Source organism: Brachyistius frenatus, unplaced genomic scaffold (assembly GCF_029030835.1).
Source record: "Brachyistius frenatus isolate BFR_SWC_R1_liver_20210118 unplaced genomic scaffold, ASM2903083v1 Contig_39, whole genome shotgun sequence".
Lineage (NCBI taxonomy): Eukaryota > Metazoa > Chordata > Actinopteri > Embiotocidae > Brachyistius > Brachyistius frenatus.
Genome location: NW_027210638.1, coordinates 3,370,928 through 3,393,132, shown reverse-complemented (window position 1 = coordinate 3,393,132; position 22,205 = coordinate 3,370,928). Strand labels below are relative to the sequence as shown.

General features: G+C 40.7%; 1 protein-coding gene across 1 annotated transcript in view; it reads right to left on the bottom strand.

Moving 5' to 3' along the window:
* The window catches only part of LOC138622796 (SH3 and multiple ankyrin repeat domains protein 3-like), a gene marked incomplete at its 3' end in the record, with an annotated part of 136,071 nt that overhangs the window by 41,612 nt on the left and 72,254 nt on the right, over window positions 1-22,205 (bottom strand). Inside the window, exons 8-12 of the mRNA XM_069701848.1 lie at window positions 16,228-16,305; window positions 15,627-15,693; window positions 14,584-14,813; window positions 14,236-14,405; window positions 4,253-4,434 (exon numbers count right to left, since the gene is read on the bottom strand). Of these exons, the coding sequence (XP_069557949.1) occupies window positions 4,253-4,434; window positions 14,236-14,405; window positions 14,584-14,813; window positions 15,627-15,693; window positions 16,228-16,305 (727 nt within the window). The remainder of the gene's footprint in view (window positions 1-4,252; window positions 4,435-14,235; window positions 14,406-14,583; window positions 14,814-15,626; window positions 15,694-16,227; window positions 16,306-22,205) is intronic.

Genomic DNA, 22,205 nt, shown 5'->3' with positions numbered 1-22,205 from the left:
GTCTGCTTGGAGACCTGGATGTGGATGACCCTGCTAAATGGTGGACAGAAAGGCTGTTTGTCTAGACGAAGGCTGTCTCGAGACATTGATCGCAGACAACAGACCAATAGACTGACAGCCACAGAGTGAAAACTGTGAGTTTTTCCAAGCAATTATTCATAATGAAAAGGAACTGGTCCAATAAAACATGTGCTCAAGGGACTCCAGCATTTGATTCAGACACAGAAACTAAACACACATTTAAGTCTACTGTTGTACATGGGAGCTAAAGTATATGTGCAGGTATCAGTGCAGGTGAATATAAAGGATGAAAAAGTGGAACTGTGCCATTTTTGAAAGTCTCCCTAACACACACACACACACACACACACACACACACACACACACACACACACACACACACACACACACACACACACACACACACACACACACACACACACACACACACACACACACACACACACACACACACACTAAGATTATCTAAATCTTGAGGAACCTTTTTCTAATCAGACAAATATAGTGAATAAAGAAAATCCTGAATATTCTCGCTTGTTGAGGTGATTAGATAGAACACAAAGCTCCAACAGTAACATCATTTACAGTATTTGTAGTAGCAGAATGTTAAACAATTGTGTCTCCTACAGTTTTAACCACTTTGTCATCCTTCTACAAAAATAAAAAAAAAATACAAAATATGAATTTTACCTTCATGTTCATCATAACCATCATCAGGGTCATGGCCATAATAGGCAGCGTCCTCATTGCATGCGGAGTCAGCTATAAGGCATTACATGTATTAATACATAACTGATAAAAAAAAAAGTAATATAAGCACTGTAAATGGTATAAGTAAACAAAAACTACAATGCTCACACTGAAGCGTATGTATCGACTGGCTACAGTTAAGTTTATCACATTATCCCACTATGACATTTACTACTGCATGTTACTGCAACAACATTTCTGCTAACTATTATCTAAATCTAATCTATGTAGAATTTTAGTTAGTAATTGCATACTGCTGGAAAACTGTCCAGCTGTACAAAAACAATAAATAATTGAAACAAAACCTTTAGTTTACCTGAAAAGCTGCAAAATGTCGCTAGTTAAACTGTGTCTCTTCATTACATTTCGAAACTTATTCCACGTAACTTATGATGAATTTCTTCAAAAACGAATAATCACAATAATTCACATTAAGGCCACTGTATTAGTTAAGTGACAGGATGTAGTGCAGAATGAGTCAGTTCAGGTAAGGATTTCACACAAAGCAAAGTGCTATGGGAACTGGTACTATAAAGATCTACTGTAGTTACCGTCCGAGTCCAGATAGTCATCCTTCACTACAAGTGAAAGCAGAAAAACAAGAAATTGTTGTAATGCATAATTCTTAAGTTTTCAAGAATCTTAATTGAAATAGATGAATGGAATTGAAACACACTACGCTGGGAAGATACTCTACTTTACTGCTGACACTGCAGTATGATTCCCATTAGAAAATAATCGAGCCATTACTAAACTAAATTGTGTTTTAAATACTTTCCCTTTACGTCATACAATACTCAACTCCCTGGCTACGGGCTACATGTCTGTCCTACTAACAGGTGAGCTATTGAAGCTAATGTTTACATATGTAACCATGGATGCTAACCCAAGTCACACGCACAGGCAGACACATCATGTAGTGAGATTTACCCTGTTTGATCTCATCATAGACATGCTCCTCTGGATGAGTTGGTGATTAACACGGGTGTGCAGACATTAACAGGGGGACAGAGATGAGTGTATTAGGAGCTGTGCGTGTTTTTTTTTGTTTTTTTTGGGAGAGGGGGGGAGGTTAGAGGCGGGGGGCTAATTATCTAACCATGACTGAATCATCAACATGGTTGTGTCCAAAGCTGTGCCATAGTTAGCTTCTGGTCACAAATAATGCTGTTGATTTCTACCTCTTTAACATGCATGTGAACACACACAAACTAAATTGTCTTGATGTGGGGCTTTGCAGCATCCCTGATGGTGTAGGTGTTTTAGATTTGTTTGTTACCTTAATCAGAAGGATGAGACAAGAAAAGATAATACAATATAGTGATACCCTCACCCCACTCTTTCATTTGCTTTTACTCCTTTTGTCCTGCATCGTGAAAGAGCTCTATTACTATTAGCAACTCATCCATTTATGAATGCTGATTAGATGAAATGCATTATATATCAAACCAACGGTCATTCATCCCTAAAGAAAGTAGCTTCTCAAGCTGAGCCTCTCTGTGCACCAGGAGAGCTGGTCACTCCCTTTGAGGACTATAAAACATAAACTAAACAGAAAGAATTTGGTTTCTTAAACAAACTCTTTACACAGAGCCAGTCCTACCAGGGTTTTAAGGTGTTCAACGACCAGTTGACATCAGTGATGTATTTCTCAATTTATATCCCAAATCTAATGACGGATAGTGAATGCAACACTGTAATGGTGATGGTCAGTGTTGCATAACGGAGCCAGATGGTTTACTTGGCCAGGCCATAGAGCTGGCAGCCCTGCGACTGTAAGCTTGTTTCCTGCATGGCCAACATGAAAGAACAGCAAAACACTGAGTGTTCACATTAGTAGCAGGGTTATGGATTCAGTTGCACCGACAGAAAATTCAGTGACAGCAGATCTATTCAGAACAGGGAGGCTGCTGTTGAGTCATCACTTTTACAATAACATTTGTGTCAACATCAGTATGCATCACAGTTTCAGACAAAGCCGTATCATTCGTTTTTCTTCAGGAAAACAGGAGTCGTTCAGTCTGATTTGTTCATCATCCATTTGTAAGTCTAGTGCAAATGACAGCAGCGTTTTCATGAAACATAAAAAAAAATAGTATGAAGGAGAGGGATCAAAGAATACAGTAGGAGGTCTGCTGATAAAAGTTTGTAAGGTCAGAGGAGCAGGAAGGGAGGAAACATCTAGGAAGAGGTATCCAGAATGTATCCAGGCAGGGAGAAGGGGTCCCGTCATTGGATTTAGACTAGTATTTTTGCGTTGTTCACTTCTGAATGTTTTTGAGACAGAGGGAATTAGTGTGTGTGTGTGTGTGTGTGTGTGTGTGTGTGTGTGTGTGTGTGTGTGTGTGTGTGTGTGTGTGTGTGTGTGTGTGTGTGTGTGATACAATAAATCCAAATTGAAATTCCAAATTGACCCTTAATCTGTACTTCCTGTACCTCCGTAGATCTGAGAGGAACATAAGAGGTCTCAGCATGAGTGCGGCCCCTGTCTCCCTGGCCTTTCTAAGGACATGAGGGAACTGTTTCCATTAGGCTAATGTGGGTTTGATCCATGGTGATGTATGTGAAGTGCCAGGATGTAGGGTGTGAGGTCAACGGGTGTCTGTGGGCAGGTGATAATAGGAGTGAGAAAAACAGTCTTGTGTTCGGGGGGGGAAACACTCTCGGAGAGGAGGAAGAACACAGTATGTGTATGCATACCGACAACCAAAAGCACACAGGACCTGTTTGAATTTGCATGCCTTCTCCTTGAAGTAATCACAGATTTATACTGAGATTGTACGCATATCTCAAGTGGATTCAAACAGGGCCAAGAACTAATTGGTTCACTGTAGGTGTAAGGTTGACACACTGAGGTGTGCGGGAGAGATACAGGGTGAGAAGAATATTATAAGTTTACCTTCTAGGTCATTACAGTCATAGTCTTGAGTGAAGCATGGATGGAGACAAAAGCACACACACACACACACACACACACACACACACACACACACACACACACACACACACACACACACACACACACACACACACACACACACACACACACACACATGAAAGCAAAGCCACTGCACTTCTGTGTAAAGCAGAAAACAGCACATTTAGAAAGTTAATGAAATGATAATTCACGATGTCAAGCTCCGACGTCACTGAAATGACTTCCAGGTTAAGAGATTACATAACTGCTTTGCAGCCAAAATCGTAGTGAAGTAGTGGTGAGTTTGGTATCTGAAAATAAGAGCATAGGAATGTTTGCTTTTTTTAAATTCTGCAACAAACCCAACGTTGACACTTATGCAAGTCTCATGTAGTCATGGACTTCCCAGGAGGTCCTAAACATCACTAGTGATGATGATGAAAAGTTGCTGCCATACTATGAAATACAGAATATTTATAGCAGTAGTGTCAAGTATTAGTAGTTACAGTAGGAGGGTAAGTGAGACAAGAAATCATATAACACGAATGATAGCAGACATCCTACCTTTGACTCGCTCTCCACGGTTGAGTTGGATCTCTCCCTCCCCCTGTGGCGTGTAGGGCTTGACCACAATGAAAGTACGTCCTGGGACAGCACTGTAGAGTTTCCGTTTAGGCCCGCGGGGGCCTGTCAGTGCAGGAGGGGTGTGATGAGGTGGGCTTGGGTCTCGCTGCACTGAACCAGGGCTGTAAACAAACACATATGTTACTGTGGTGATTCCAGGGAGCTGGTAACTGAAGCCCGTGTTCAGCGACATGGTCGTCAGCGGGAGAGCAACCTGGTGACACCCCCCGGATGTTATGGTGGTCAGGGAGGGATTCATAAACAAGCCCCAGTACCTGCCAATTAACAGTCAATAGTCAGTGTTCCATAGGAGAGTCATGAGAGGAGAGTACACTCCTCCCAACCACTCTCTCCCCCTTGTCTTCTTATTCTCTCTCTTCCTAAATAGCAAAGACAAAATCCTTATTGCTCTCTTCTGCCTTGTCCTTCTATCTCTCCCCTCTCCCTCGCATCCTAATCGAGGTAGAAGCAGAAATATACAACGGTAAGAGACACGGCACTGTTTGCTTCCCTTTGAGGGTCTATCAGATCCGTCTGGAAGCCCCCCTTAGTCAAACACATCCTGAGTTTGGGCTCCAGCAGAAGTGCCCTCCAGTGAGGGACAGACATCCCCCGTGCGTCCCCAGTTCCAGATGCTCCAGGCTGGGCTACAGATCTTGCCTCGTCCTTGGGTCTTGGTTCTCCTGCTGTGGAGGAGAGAGGCTGGGTTTGCTCCCCAACTCCCGCTCCCTCTCCCGGGAGTCCCGCCGCGTCTGTCTCTCCTCTCCCCTCCACCCCTCACACATACACGCTCGCTCACACACACTCAGGCAATGCTGCTGCTGCTACTGCTGCTGCTGCTGTGCTTCGTGGCTCCCCTCCCCTTTGACGGCTCGCTCACACTCACACACCACAAGCCCTCTATGTGCATTCTAGCTGTGCGCACAGGCACACACACACACACACACACACACACACACACACACACACACACACACACACACACACACACACACACACACACACACACACACACACACACACACACACACACACACACACACACACACACACACACAGCCCCCTCCGCTCCTGCTAACATTGCACCTCCACTAGCATGGCATACGCCACCACCAGCATGTCGCTAACACATCGCTGACACACACACACACACACACACACACACACACACACACACACACACACACACACACACACACACACACACACACACACACACACACACACACACACACACACACACACACACACACTTGTCCCAGAGCACGATTGATCTCCCCTTGCCTATCTGCCAGAGAGCGTGCATGCGCCATGGCTCCCTGAGGCAGGCTGCGAGAGTGTGTGTGTGTGTGTGTGTGTGTGTGTGTGTGTGTGTGTGTGTGTGTGTGTGTGTGTGTGTGTGTGTGCTTGTGTGCAGTGGGGCGGGGGGGCAAAAAGCTCCAGCCCATTTGGTTTAATTGTCGCTCCTCCCTCTTTCCCTTTGCCTTGAATCCCCTCATTCTCTCGCTTCCATTTCACCCTCTTATCCCTCTCCTTCTTAACATTTCTCAACACACTGCATCTCCATCCTCTCTCTTTCCTTCTCTCTCTATCTGGAATTCTAATACAGCAGCAGCAGCAGCATAGCTCCGCCTAGTCTTCATTCATCACTACTTTGTCACTGCTGTGTAAGTTGCACTGAGCATCCTTTGGCTGCTTGTGTTGTCAAAGCTCTGTAGCAAGACATCCTCTTCAGCACACAGAGCCTCAGGTCATCCTCAAGTTACAAGAACTTGCGACGCAGGACACCACAGATCTACAGATAAACTCCAAAAAGCTTTCACGTCATAAAACTGACCAGGTCGAATAAACAAACATAAACTCCCCTTTCGGCTTGGGTTTGACTCTGTCTCATGCTGTGAACCAGCTGACCTCTGACCCTTCCGTCAGCCCCACAAGGTGAAACTATCCAGACAACTAATGTCTGCTGCCCTATAGTGGAACATTGTTACAACTCCACAATGACAAACTCAGTATTCAAGCTGAAACTATAATGCAAATATAAGGTTTTATTCTGTTTGTTTCTCATGCAAATTAATAACACTTTTACATATCATTGATGTTTATAAGCCTTGCTTATATAGTTAATCTGCATACTCTCTGCCTGTGTTTAGTTACTCATATTGGCTAACAATATAAACTTGTATTAAGTATTTGTGGAACTGATATCAACTAGTGTTTAACTTTAGTCATGGTGGATGAATAATGAAGTTTTATTCTTAACTGTATCAAAATTAATAATTAGCCCTTTTCTTAATATTAATCATTAGGCCCTCTCTGTTAACCTCACACTTTCCAAACGTTTTACAGTTACCACGCTCTATATTTTTACTAACCCAAGTCAACTTTAAGCCAAGTGAAGAATGCATACTTTTAATTGTGACTAATTGAGTTTAATTATCACCTGCAACTGACAACGCCGTTGTTTTATTCTTTTTATTCTTTTTTTTCTCTCCGCTCATAAGAAGATAATTTAGTAAGGATAAGTCCAGTCATCTCTCAACCCGGACAAAGCTGAGATGATCCTTTTTGCCAAAGCTGACAGCTGTTGCATCACTGCACCCTGGTCGTCGATCCTAAACAAGACCCAACGGTATCAGCAGAAGAAGCCTGGACGGGACACCACCTGCGGGAGTGAATAACCACAGCACGACGCCAATCTCCAGGCCCCTGACATCTGCACGGAGGTCCGAAAGAAAGAGGTTTGTCTGGATGACTGGGACCACCCTCCAGTAAGCAGAATCTATCCGAGTACTTTGATCCATTGGGTTGATGCCTGATAGCTGATTTATCCAATTCTAAATGACTTAAATCTCTCATTTACGTCAGGAACTAGTTCCGTTTTTAATAACCTAACCATTATTCTTCCCACCATCACCCCGCTATAGTTTAGAAATCCTGTTCATCACATTCATGATCCATACGCTACAATAAACATTCATATTACTTTAGTCTTGGTGTAAATATTGTCAATAAATATCCTTATAGACCAAGCACTTGTTTTTGTGTTTTTCCTGGAAGATATTGAAAGAAATCCCTGAATGCAGAAGTCACGGTTCAGACTATGTCGACTGATCACTTGTATATAGGCCTATACAGCCTATTAAAATCAAATCTTGATACTTTCTGCTAGACAGAAAGTGGTGTCCCGAATATGAGTCTAATCTGCTACAGCTCTCTACCAAGCATTATTTCCAACACCCATCAACATGTAATAGTTATACATTTATATACATTTAATAAAATCAGATGCTTCTGTTTGTGTTTACCTGATCTGGGATTTGCTTGTATGTGCGTTTTTGTGTTTATTACAAATACAGACAGTACATTGTTCATTCACTGTAACAAGTGACTTGAATATGCCCTGAACTGGGACATTGATGTTATTCTCTGTAACATTTACTTGAAAGACTAGAAATCTCTAAAGCCCTTCATCCTTGTCTATTTACCTTTCAATCTCTTGCCATTTCTCCCTGAGCATATTGTACAAGTCACTTTATAGCCTTCATTCTTTCTTTCAGCAGATTGCAGCCTCCCGTGCCCTTTACCTTCTTTCTTTCTCCTTCTGTCAACCTGTTTCCTCATTTTAAGTCGTATTTGTCTCTTTCTTGACCCAACTCTCTATTGCTTTTCTTGCTCTCCTCATCTCACACAGCCTCTCTTTCTCTGTCCCCCTCTCTATCGAAACAACGGCTTGCTGACGGCTTTCAAATTACCGCAGGGACTGAGGGGCTGGGATGGCTGCTGCATGTTAATGTCTGAGCCCCAGCACTGAACATCAGCAGCGCACATAGCAGAGGGGTGGAGAAGGAAGGAGATGTGTTCATGTCAAAATGACAGTGATGTAAAAAAAAAAAAAAAGTATCTCCTGAAAGACATCCATTTCAATGATTCAATTCTGCCTCCTCCACTCACATACATCTCACCCGATCCACCAACTGTTAGTTGGTACAGGTTATGTACACAGCTTGACCCCAGCTGCTCCCTGCAATTGGGCTGATGGAAGCTGGGTAGGCACGTTATCTATGTGTCAGAAAGAAGGCACAGGGTAGAGCTGATTCTGCTCTCTTCTTGCCTTTAATGACTTGACTTTGTTTCACGGGATGAGGCTAAAACTGCACTTAAATACATTTAGAAGTACTCACGTAAAAATACTGAACGAGATTTGAATGACCATAGTGTAGATCCAAAATCCAAAATATGATAAAAGACACACTCAGTTGTATTTTTTTCATATTTATTTCTCCCATTTTCTGCACTTTGTTTTCATTTTTTTTAATGTAAGATTTTAACATCTCTCAAGAGAAAGTAATTTCTGTTACAACTGCAATGATTAGTAACATGGTCAATGTATGGGTTGCTTTTGTTAGGTCTTAGACAATTCCCTTTCCTCTCTGGTTGTGTTACAGTATAACAGCCCTCTGAAAGAGTCAAACTGTAAGCTTTGTATAGTAACTTGGTTTTATAGTGACCAGGAACTTTAAAAGGATTTATAATTTATTCCTCGTCTTCTCTCAAGAGAAACGTGTCAAATAGTGTCCTTGCCTTTTAGAGTTGTAAGTATTTTTTTTAAAAAGGTTTTATGTCTATTTGATTTTGCTATTGGCAAGTTACCTGCTGGATACTGGATGTAAAATAGTGTTCTACCTAGATCCACATATATTTCATTTCTGCAGGATGTATATTCTTTTTCCCCCAAATGTAAGAAACTCAATGTCCAGTGTTTTGATTTTAAATATATCACTCCCTTAAAAAAAAATTTGATGGGATTATTTACCATTCTCATATGCAAACTTGCATTGCTGCCTATTTTGTTTCATTGTCTCCTTTTCTTTCTCTTTTTCTGAGTCTCATTAAGAGTGGCTACAACAAGACACAGATGTAGGATCCATTACATGCACACACAAGTACACACATATACACAAAGTTCTAATGCAGTCTATTACAAAAGCTCCATTGTTTTCTAGGACACCAGCCCTGCCTCTGTAACGATGGTAACTGTCAATAAAAAGAAAGAATATACAGCCAACAATTGTGCTGATATGTCAATAATATAAACTTAGATCTCTGTAACAGTCAATTTGTCATAAATGATTTGTCTTAATACATGGAATACCGTCTCGATTGACTTCTTTCTCTCACTATATTCTCATCTCACACATTCAGGTAATTTTACTGAAAAAAACCCTGTGCACTGCAGATGCACTACAGATCACAGTGACCTTGACTTCCAGTATTATTTTATTCGTCACACAAATACCGAAAAAGGGATATCAAATCAAATAAGATGCAGATGTAAATTGTATCTTATTGCGTATACTGTGTGAGGCGTTCACATTTTTTGTTGAATGGTGTTATAATGGCCATAAATTGTTTCTTTGAAATATGCTTTTGCTGGTTGGTTTTTACCAAAGGTCATTTCATTTTCAGAGCAGGAGTCAGAATGAGAAGAATACATAAAAATACCCAAACAAGAACTACATACATGTATATACAGCATATATCTGTACTTTAAGTACTGAAGAAACCATGAACAAATAATGTGGATGAGGTTCTCAAAGTGCATTTTGTGCAAAATCAAGATCAAATGTTTGTATGTGAAATGTCAGGTGCTTAATTAGAATTAATAAGCCCACTAAAAGGAAAAGCAGGTTACTATTTGAACGACTTGATAATAAATATTGATGCCCCAGTTTGGCTGCTTGCATGAAACGCCTACATAACTCTGAAGAGGCATCTGCAAATGTCATTCAATGCCATTTTCACAGATGCTATCAAACTAAGCTGCTTCTGTGTAGTATTTTCTCATGACTGCCTTGTCTCCTCAGGTAAATGGCTTTTTCCTCAAATAGCCCAGCCCTCTAAGGTGAGATGAGCTCATTATAAACACAGTCATAATCAACATCACACTCTGCATCCTAATGATCATCAGTCTGTCCTTGCTTTGCTGCACATGAATGAATACAAGGTCTCTCATTCTTTCTTGCCCGACGTGGGAGTGTTAATGGCTATCAGGGAGGAAGTAGAAAGTGGACTATGCTCATTCAGCAGAACATATTAAGGTTGTGGTTTGCAAATCTGTTTGTACATAGACAGCTTAAACTCTGCAGAGACTTTACCATTAGGCTAAATTAGAAGAAAGGGTCAACTGCTGTGATCAACAAAACTCTAAACGGCACCTCAATTTAAGAAAGGGGAGGAGTTCGACTAAACCAACCACTTACTAGAGCTCATTCTGTCAACAATTTTTTCTAATGTGCTATTCACACAGCAATTTATTTGCTCTTGACTGCTCTGTGTGTAAACTAGTCCCATTTCACTGCATTACAAAATGTACTTCGGTGTATGATATCAATTAGCGCTACTGTGCTTTTTAAGGACCACACTAAAATCTTGTGGCATGGATATTGTCCCTGTGTCTTTATGACTAGCAACAGGTCCAATGTCGACTGATTGTTGAAAAGGTGTTTGAAGCGGCTCCAGCTGCAAACGGCTATGTGCTTTATGAACTTCAATAAGATTTCTAACAAAGTGGGGTGTTCATGTAAGTGTGTGGCAGGAGTATGGGGAAGCAAGGCCTTGCTCTGAGCCATCATGTTCCTTAAATCCAGCTTAGTGAGCCTAAGACAGCATGGAAGATTGACAGTTCTTACTGATATGGCACCTGCAAGTGATGGAGGTGTTGTATTGGTTTGTCATGTTGAAAAGGGACCTAACCCCGAGAGTGAAAAGGGGTTAAAGAGGTGATTACAGTAACAAAGACTTCAAGGATGATGCCAAAAGGAGACCACCACGTTGACTTTTTGCCATTACACATAACCAAAGGCTGGTAATGGCACCATTTCTTTCTCATTGATGTGGACGATGTTGTATGATGGCATTTGAAATCATGATTTGGCCCCTTGTGCTTTTAGAAAATAGGTAGCAGGGACTCTGTGAGATTCAAACATTTTGTCCAATCAATGACCTGTTAACAAAACCTGTGCTGGTGGTCCTTTAAAAAAATCAGCTCTTTGAAAACTACAAATCCATCTTTTGATTTAAACCAATCAAAAGGGCGAGTCATAAATGTTTTTACTTGATAAATACTGGTGAAACACTAAAATTTCAATCATTTCAAATTTACAGCTGCAATGGAAGTAAAAGTTGTTAGCAAAGGTTTTCTGTGATCACCCTTTCTCTGCTGAAACAAGACTATGAAGCGAACAGATAAAAGTTTTTGTATTGTGCTCAGTAACATGCACTCATACACTCATAAAACCTGTCTATCTGGTAGCTTGAGAGCTTTTCTTCCAAACCAAGATGTATGGTGGTAAGGTGCTGAGTTCAATACTACAATTTCTGACATTGACAATGTCAAGACAACGTCCTCCTGATGATTAATTATCCCTTTGTATTGACAGCACATAATGGTAAGTAGCCAATTAACCTTTTATGACTGGAAAATGAACTTGTTTCTGATAAAATTCTGCCATGTTACATTAACACCGAGCACCAAGTATAATTATATTGTCTACTACATCAACTGGAGGGATTGTTATACCCATACATCTAGAATTTCATCAGTTTTTCTAAGTTTTGTTTGTTAGTCTGTCTTGATCTAGTCTAACGAAGCCTGTCTGACCTATCTGTTTCGTCACTATTGTCTCTATCTAAACTCTCCACTGATGGTCGGCCAATCTACGGAAACCTGGCAGCGCTGCACACGGCCAAGGAGGAGGAAGTGATGGTGAGTTCCACAGGAACTTGCTGGAGTCTGCCGTGGGCAAGCTGTTGACCGGCCAAGCTAATTTCACACTCCCCTGGCACCCATGATGCCTCTAGAGTTACCATGGGCATAAACAGAAGGTCAGAGAGAGAAACAGAGAATATTACTGAAAAAAATATTCAAGGACAGCATCAGTCTCACTTGGGTGCAGGTTCTGGCCATGGAGACCAGCTGTTCGTTTGGTATTTTTATACATTCTCCTCACTTTAATAAATGGTGTAAGGGTAATGCACACCGAAGAACAAGGTCTCGACTCCCTGTGTACAGAAGTCCATTTAGGCCAGGACACAGCTGACATGCTGAACCTGCTATCCTTGGTTTTCTTTTCACTTTCATCTTTCCTTTTCTCTTTGTACAATTAAACTCGACACAATGAGCAAAGAGACAGAGCAAAACACGTGTCAGTGAATGTCAGGGAATGTAAAATTCAAAGCAGTACCAGTTACAGCAGAGGAAGATTAACTTCATTTGTTACCATTATGGGACACAAATGTTGGATAGAAAGAGTGGAGGATAGTTTATCAATAAAAACGAAATTGACTACATATATTCAATTTAATTTGTTACATTTAATTTGACTGTGACTTTAATGCCTATACTTTAGACTACAGAGATTTAGTTTCCTTTTGTTTCATGGCTGCGAAGCATAGCCTGATTGCACAGTGTGTATGTGATAATGTGTGAGTGTGAGTGTACCGCCCGAAAAAGAGGTGAAAAGCATGTGTATGTGCACGTGTGCGTGTGTGAGAGAGAGTCTTTGATGGATGCAGTAAAGTGACAGGAGAGTATTAGAGGAGAGAAGAGTACGGCTGGAGCTGTGTCTGTAATGCAATTCCCCTGTCAGATATCAAGCTGCTTCACACAAACACACACACATCCACACGCAGTGTGTGGCATCGACGAATCACATTAGGTGTGTGCTGTACATAGGTGATCTTGTGCTGACATATGATCATAATAAAAAGCTTAACAAACCAAGTGTCCGTAAAGCAGATTAATCTTTTGCTTCGAGATGTGATCAGAGCCCTGGTTTACTGAGCAGTTTGTCTGACAGTTCAGTGTACAAGGGAGAGTTGTTCCGGAACCAGCAGCACAACTACATCCGTGGATTTATGTATCAATTCACTGACAAGCTGTGTTGAACCGAGCAGCTCGTCCAATGGCGTTGCTCGTGTAATTTCAGAGACTATCCAGTGTCTCTCAATCTCTCTCAAACAAACTGACATCCACAAACACTCACAGATTGGCACTCTTCAATTGGTCCCAATGGTGATCATTATTAGCCCCTTTCCATCTGTCTGTCTCCAAACTGTGCAAGCACCTATACACACCATAGTGTGCACTTGGCATGTATGTTCACACATACAAACATGGCAACACAAAAACCGACACAGATTTGAAGTATGATATTTTCACTCTGTCCTCCTAGCAGGACAAATGCTGAATTTCAGGCAAGGTTGTTACATAAGGACGACTGTTGTTTACGCATGATACACATCATGCCACTGATCATGCCCTAATGCCCTGACAGAAGGATGGGCCACACAACAGCTATAAAAAAAAAAAATGCAATTATAACAGTCCTTACAGAGATCTGTTTCAGTCTGTCACTACAAATCTGACACCTATTTATTAACATACATTTTGAGATTCCATTAATTTATGTCTGATATGGATGACTTTTCTGGGCAGGCTGCAGGAACACGTTGACAGTAAAACAACTTTCATATGTGCCAGGGACTGATGCATGAATAAATAAACAACATTCTGCACTGATTGATGTTATGTCATGTTTATCACCAGAGGCAGACGGTAGCAGATGGAATAAGATGCAGAGTGCTGCCTGGTGACTAACAAGTGATTCAGGCACATCACAGGGGGCTTTTTGCTTTTTGAAATTAGGTTTAAATATCAAAGTAGGTACATAATCACAAGGCCAATCACAGATTATCTATTTAAAGTGACGAGCTGCCAAGACTGGCATGTGTGAGACAGGAAATAGGAACAGAAAGAAAGAGATTTGCTTGTTTATAAAGCTCTCTGAAAATGTGTTTGGGTGAGTTTTACCAGAAATAACAAATGAAGTTGAACTGAGTTCAAAGTAAATCTTACAGACCTGAGTCTTCCACGAGGGCCATATCCGTGAGGGTAGCCATGGCTGTGGGAGCGTCTGGGAACTGGCTTGTCGTCTTCGTGCATGTGATGTAGTGAAGGCGAGCGGGAATGAGATGATCTGGAGCTGCCGGTACTCTGGAGACTGCTGTCAGGGATCTCTCCATGACGACTCTGACATGGATCAGAAGAAGAGATGAGTATCACATGCATGTCTTAAAATAAACTCCAAATGTACCGCATCAGGGATATCAATTTATTGCTTCACTAGTTTCCCATTAACGCATTCATAATCTTATGTTAATATGTGCAAACACATGTTGATTTTTCACACCTGCCCCGCTTCATTTACCTCTCCAAGGCTGCTGTGCTGTTGTCCGAAAGCTGGCAGACTGCGCAGTGAGGGGACAGGGGAGTGACCCTGGCGGCCACGGACTTCTCGGGGTGCCGGAGCGTGAATGTGATCATGGTCCCCGTTCAGGTTGTTGTCACTCGCAGAGCGGAGTAAGGAACGGGGTGAGGGCAGGGGGCCAGGCATCACACGTCGACGGTTGGTGTAGGAGGGGGTCTCCCTGAAAGGCACTGACAAAAAAAAGAGACACATGCTTACCTAGAAGTGCATTTTACAGCAGAGTGCAGAATGAACAGAAAGCTTTGATGGGAAAAATTCTTCTCTCAAGGTAACTAAAATGTGTTAAAAGCTTGGTACCAGGCTGCACTGAGTCTTTGAACCTGTGTATATATGCAGATATAAAGTATACAATGTGCAAACTTTTACATGAATATCATGTACTGGTGGTAAAGCAGGTGGTTTCTTGTCAGTCTTATCAATTATTTTATCTAATCATTGAAGAACATTAACCAAATATGGAATAAAAAGTCATTTGATAACGGGATAACTGAATCGACATTTAAAAACTATTAATATGTGTTTAGGTTTACAATTACAAAATCCTGCACATTTGCTGGGTAAAATAATACATATCTATAGTGTAATGATAGGGTGGTAATAAATTCCACACATTACAAGTGATTTCTATTTTACTCTGCTGACTGTTGCAAGGGATACAGTATTTGAATGAGCCAATTTTACAATACAAAGAGTGAGGTATTACATCCTGTCCACACCAGATGGCAGAGTTTTCCTGTGTGTTAATTCACAGAAAAACTGCTCAACTCAGCTGGCATCCAATAAACCCCTTGAAAACCTCTCTGGAAGCCTTTCATTTCTATCTCCTTAACTTCATTTTTCTCTACATCTGTATTCAAAATATAATCACTTTCCTTGAGCTTCTCCACTATCCAGGGCCAATCTGATATCTCTCCAACTCTACATTCATGTTTAAACGTATAATACACAGAGAGCGCTACTGTTTATGACCCCTGCTGTCTTACCAACATCTGATGCTTTGTGGACCTTAATGATTTCTGCCAGATCAAAGTTTCCTGCTATTATAGCCACCTGGAAGTGGGAGAAGAGAAAAGTACAAGAAAGCGAAAAGGGGCAAGCATATAAATGATGCGAAGTGGACAACAGCAAAATTTAATTCTGTGGAAAAAGATTTAAAAAATAAAATAAACGACCCACAAAAATTCATAAACACGAATACCTTTTAGTTGGTAATTTTTCCCTCACCTTCTCTACGAATAAATAATTAAAACAATTAGCCCTTTGTTGAAGCAGATGTATAAAATTTGTATGTGTACACTGTATAGACCAGCCTGCCTCATGTAGAAACAGGTTAGGTTTGATCTGCTGAGGAAAGTGTCAGTGTGAATTTCACAGGGTCTTCATCAACTAGGAACATCAACTAGGAAGGTCATCAACACAACTGTAAGCCTGTGTTGGTAGAAGCCATGATGCTGGCTAATAACTTCATTGTATCTATTCAAGCAACATTTGACAATATACATCAATAATTAAGCTCTGACATGTCAATAATGTAACGTATAATAGACACAGTAACATGCAGTGGTTTTTGGATATCATACATACCTGAAAAGAGGTCTGGCTGTTGTAGTTCTTTATCTCTTTATTGCCCCCCCGGAACAGGAGAACTCGTGCACAGCTATCCTGAATGATAACAGAGAGATTTATATGTTTGGCTTGGAGTCATCATTATGTCACTGTATTTGATCTGATCGTAATCAACAACATACACATACAAATGCACATATTCGTTCTTGACGACATACACACGAGGACACAAGCACATACGCATAGTGATGTATGAAGCTTCTGTGGGTGTCATTTCAAAACCTCTAATTGGCCTCTTTATCAGAGGTGGGTGGTATAAAAAGTACAAGTCACGTGACATGAAATGGATTCAGTTATACTGATGTGCAGGATTTTAAATGTCACATCAGAAAAAGAGCACCTCAGCATCAAATCAACTCACTGTCTTAACCAGTGCCACTATTAAGTATAAATAATGGGCCCAAAAAAAAGTGTGCAAACATGTCTTACTTGCTAAAACAAATGCAGGACTGGATGCTGAAAGGTAGAGAAATGGACATCCTACTCTGCCACGGAGACAGGACTAATGATTTCTAAATTGTTACAAAATCTAGACTTTATGCAATTTGGAGATGGCCTTAAAAATTCAAATATCAAGTGGGAAATAATAATTTGTGTGCCATGCAGTGACAGTTGTTGCCAGAGGCAGTATTACAAGGAGCTTCTTTGATCACCTCTAAAAGAAAGAGGCTTACAAGACTGTTTGAGAATGGCTCTGACAGAGGTGGCAGTGTAAAAAGAACAAGGGTGTCTCATGAGAAACCCTTGTGGCTAAAAGTGAATTTAAGAAAAAGTCAGTTCCAAGAAGTGCTTCTAAAAATGACAATATTGACAATTTAACTTTAGCCTTTGACAACTAGTCACTGTCTTATGACAAGAAAGGTCAGAGTTGGAAGAACATTATAACTGCTGCTAGTGTGAGTCTATACAAAGGCATGATTTCCATCTAAACTATTGTACAAAGCCATGGTGAGACCATGGCATTGGTGAAAACAATGTATTCATTATGTTGTACCAATCTGAAAACATTTCATAAAGCACAGCCACCCAGTTGTATAGCTGCTGTACAGTCCTTTAAAGAAGAGAAGAACAGAGCACACACACAAAACCTTTTTTCTCCGTTGGTATTGGAACTAGCGACGTTTCCAACTGTGAAAATCCCAAACTATGAATACAGAGGACGTGATGGACATGGATACATTTTGAAATGTGTCCTGACTGACCCGAACATTAAGTCGTATATATTTGAGTATATGGCCAAAGAAGAAATGCAGTGGAGAGAGGCCAAAGCTACAGCTGTATTAGTTGTGAGAGAGGATATGGCCAGCGAAGACATTCCGGAAACTGAGATGCAGTTTAGCTCAAAACTGTAACTGAATCATTCTGCTGCAAGAAATTTCAGCATGGGCAGTTATTTTTGGATGGTTTTGCCAATGTCAAGTGCAAGAGCCCATGTGTGCATTATGGTAAAGTTTTCTCCTCACCTGGACAAAGATTTGCTGGACACCTTCTTTAGGATACTGACAATAAACTGGAAAAGAACACTAAAGACAGCAAGGCAGATGACCAGTGAGTGAGCACTTTTGTCACTAAACACTGTTTTGGCCATCAAAGTGGATGAGGGTAGTGATACAAAACAATGAAACAATGTTGGACCAGCAGTTTTCTGCTTAAGTTACATTATATAAACAGCAATATAAGCTTCATGATGAATAACCACCACCTTTGCTGTCATGTCCTCTCTGAAAATAATCACCTGTCTGCTTAGCTTAATTTTAGCACTCAAAAATATATTTTTCAGGGCATCTGAAAATGTTTTCAATTCCAGGGCTGATAAAGAATGTAAAAAGCATCATTGTTAACGCTGTGCTACATTAGAGAGAAATACAAAACTGTAATAATGGGCCGCAGCACGTCAAAAGCAGTAATGATTCTGAATGTGACGGAATAACCAGCAAGGAGACAAAACATTTTGTTTATTTATTTCAATTTATTTAATTGCAAAAACCGGGCTTGGAATGCTTTTTAAGGGGCAGCGAAAATAGTGCACAACATTTGGACAGCTGTTATACTGTAACGTGGGCTTTTCTAGACTCTTTACGGTTAATATGGAAAGTCCTTACAAAAAGACCTAAGACTGTACAATAACTCACCTCTGGCAAAATCCATTACATAACAATAACACTGTTGACTGTGTTTCTTGGTTGTTTGTATATAATATATGTAGATATATACTGTACTGTATATACTGTGTATATACTGTGCATTTTATATATTTTTTACTGCTATTTTATTTTTTTTTTATTATTCTATTATTATCTTATTGCTTCTGTATGCTGCTGTAGCGAAAAAAAAATTCCCCTCGGGGATTGATAAAGTAACTACCTAACCTAACCTAACCTAACCTAACCTACCTAACCATGCCCAGCAAATACTCTGGGCAATAAATGTGCAAGTGTGAGTGTAGAAAGTGAGTGTAGAAATCCAATGGTTTTAATGTAAAGGCATTCAACATATTAGAGCCTGTTTGCAAAGCAATCAATTAACGAGAACTAAAAACAATTTGGGTCAAAAACACGGGGGCTGAAATTGGTTTAATACAAGGAACACATTTCAGCAAGCCCAAATAGACACCCTGATTAGTTCACAGCCACACATTCTTCTCCTTTGTTTGTAGGACAATTGCCATATATTGTTTTGTGTGTAAATGAGTACAGCCCCCGTGGCAAAAAAAGCCCAATTGTAGATTGACAGACAGGGTAATGTGTCTATCTGCTGGCTGGCTGAGGGTCAATATGTAATTTAACGCAGAGAGCAGAATTAATAGGACTAGCCTTTCTCTACAATCAGCACAATGACTGTGGTGACTCCTGTCACACATTCAGGAACATGCCTGCACAGCTTAATTGAACATGTGGTTCAGTTAATAACATCCATGTGGTTTTACTCATCAAGCTGGGTATATTTGATGACCGAGTCTTGCATGCACTGGAGCACCCTCTTCTGGTTAAAAAAAAAAAAAAAACCACATAGATGGTAGCTAAGTGGATGATGCTGTGTCGGAGTCTGCCCTGAGCTGAACTTTCTAATGACCTGGGTGTCAACTGAAACACAGAAAGCCTGGGAAGTCCATGTGAACATCGATGGTGAGGACACACGGGTATTTATAAATGAAGCAAGCGTTATGACTAATGAATAATACTCAAGTTGCTAATAAAAACAGCAAGGGTTGAAAAAAGCTAAAAGCCCATATAGATAAATGTCCATGGCCGTTACATTAGCTTATGCTAATAACCTCTACGTTATACAGTTGCATGCCAGCCATGTGCAAACACATACAAAAACACACACACACACACACACACACACACACACACACACACACACACACACACACACACACACACACACACACACACACACACACACACACACACACACACACACACACACACACACACACACACACACACACACACACACAATTCTCCTTGAATGCCGTTATAAGGATCACCATTTTAAGAGCAAGCAATATGTGACGAGCTAACTGTGCATGACCTTGTATGTTTTATTCATGCAGATATGTGTGTGCATATGGAAAACATCTCTGTATTTCTGCTTTATGTCTTTGGTGCCAAAACATGGAATCACTACGAATACATCAAGGTTTGAGAGAAGTGAGATGGAAGAGGGATAGGACACGTACTGCAAGTGAAAGATACAAAGATACACTCAAGTAAAACACAACAGCTATGATACAATCAATACCCCTTAGCCTAGTCTATCCGGAGGCTGTTTTTAAAGCAGTACATGTATCATAGTCTATCCTTTTATTTTAGCACACAGTAATGAGAAAACATGGCTAATTCAAACTGTTTCATGACTCTTCTTTAAGCCACGGATCATGATCATGTTTGCTGAGGTGAGTGGGGAAAAAATAAATCAATATAGTTCTTGCTAGTTATGCATGTCCCTGTACGGAGTTAAAGAGATAGAAATAACTAGTTGTAAATGTCACACACAGCCCATCTGGCTCAATCTCTCCACTTCTATGCATTTTATTTGACAGAGATTCTTGTGTCTGCGTCTGTTGATGCAAACATATGTTACCGTCTTATAATCAAATTAATGATGATGTGAGTACCCCAACAGTTGAACCCTTAAATTTGGCCAATTTGGTGACTTTCTACTCAGTTTTTTTTTTTACAGATGCATAAACTTGCACACACAAACACAGAGGCCAATTACAGTGCAAGCCATCTGTCTTTCTGTTCTCCCCAAGGCCGATAGGAATTCATTAAGAAAAAACATTTTGGTCCTCACCGTGGCTTACTAGATGTGATTACTGTAGCTACATACAGTAACGAGTTAAGTTAAGTACTTTACACTAATGACGCAGGTCATTCATGTGTAAAGATTTGACAGATGGTTCCTCTCGCAGCCATGTTTATACATTTGAGGATTCCTTCTGTCATCAGACCTGAAGCAGCAGATTTGGCATCCTCCACTGACTGTAGACCTTGTTTTTCACATTAGATTGTCACTAACATCTAATGCACAAAAGATACACGATTTAAAGCTGAAACCCTTTAAGTAAGAGCTGAATCATTTCTCGTTAGTGTATACAAAACTGCCAAAATACAAAAACAGTAGCAAAAAAAAAAGTCAGTGAAACCTCCTTTAGACAGCAGTTATCCCAAGATTCCCTTGGTTGGACTGATTTGGACAGTTGTGTGTGTTTTCACTCATCAGTGCTGTTCTCACTTGTCATTTCCTACACTACTGTGTCTTTACTCAGTTATTCATCCCACCACCTCCCATGGCAGGCAAAAGAGCCCTGCCTTACACTGCTGCTGATCACATACATGACTATGTGAATGGTATTAGCCAGCCATACCTAAGCAATGGGACTTTCCTAGCATTGACAAAGCTTATTCGATTGATGATAACTGTATGTTATCTTATCATTCATCCAGTCTCTCCCATCTGTCCCCCTTTATGACACTCTCTATTTTTTCTCCATATAGATCTATTGATCTGACCACCGGACTACTGGTTTCCCAGTCGATTCTACCAGCCCATTTCTTACTGTGATGGTACATAGTCATCCAAGCCAGGCCTGCTTCAGGCCTGCTGGAACCCTGCTAAGACACACTGATCAATCAGCTGGTGTTCAGTCTCCACTGGCAGGATAACAGCTATTCTCATCAGCAGAGGGAAAGAGCACGGACGGGGTCCATTACCAAACTGAAGATGAACAAGAAGTTGAACAAGTAACTGTAAATTAAACTGTTCATCCACTCTGTACTTTGATTATGTTCCACCCCTTTACAGACACACAGCTACACCGTTGTGTTTCCAACAAAGAAAAAGGACATGACATTTACTCTACATTGACAATAATTTCTGCATAGACATCCCCCAGCCATAACTTACCTAAGCCTAACTTGCAACTGACCCAATGCTAACGTTAAAAACTGAAGAAGCTTTTCGGATGAGACACAAAACGTCTTTAAGAAACAAACAAAACAAAAAAATCCAGTTGCCTTTGGATAAAACATAAATCTTACGCTCACCTTAAACCAAGTCCTCATACTAAAATTTAACAATTAATGTATGTCCCCACAACTAGAGTAATACAAGAACACATACACATCCTGGTCCTCCCTGCTCCGAGAAGGGGAACATGTAATGGCTTAAGTCACGTGGATGTGTTAAAACATCATGTATTAAGTATTGATGCTGTGCTTACCAAACACACACACACACACACACACACACACACACACACACACACACACACACACACACACACACACACACACACACACACACACACACACACACACACACACACACACACACACACACACACACACACACTCACTCTCTCTCTCTCTCTCTCTCTCTCTCTCTCTCTCTCTCTCTCTCTCTCTCTCTCTCTCTTCTCTCTCTCT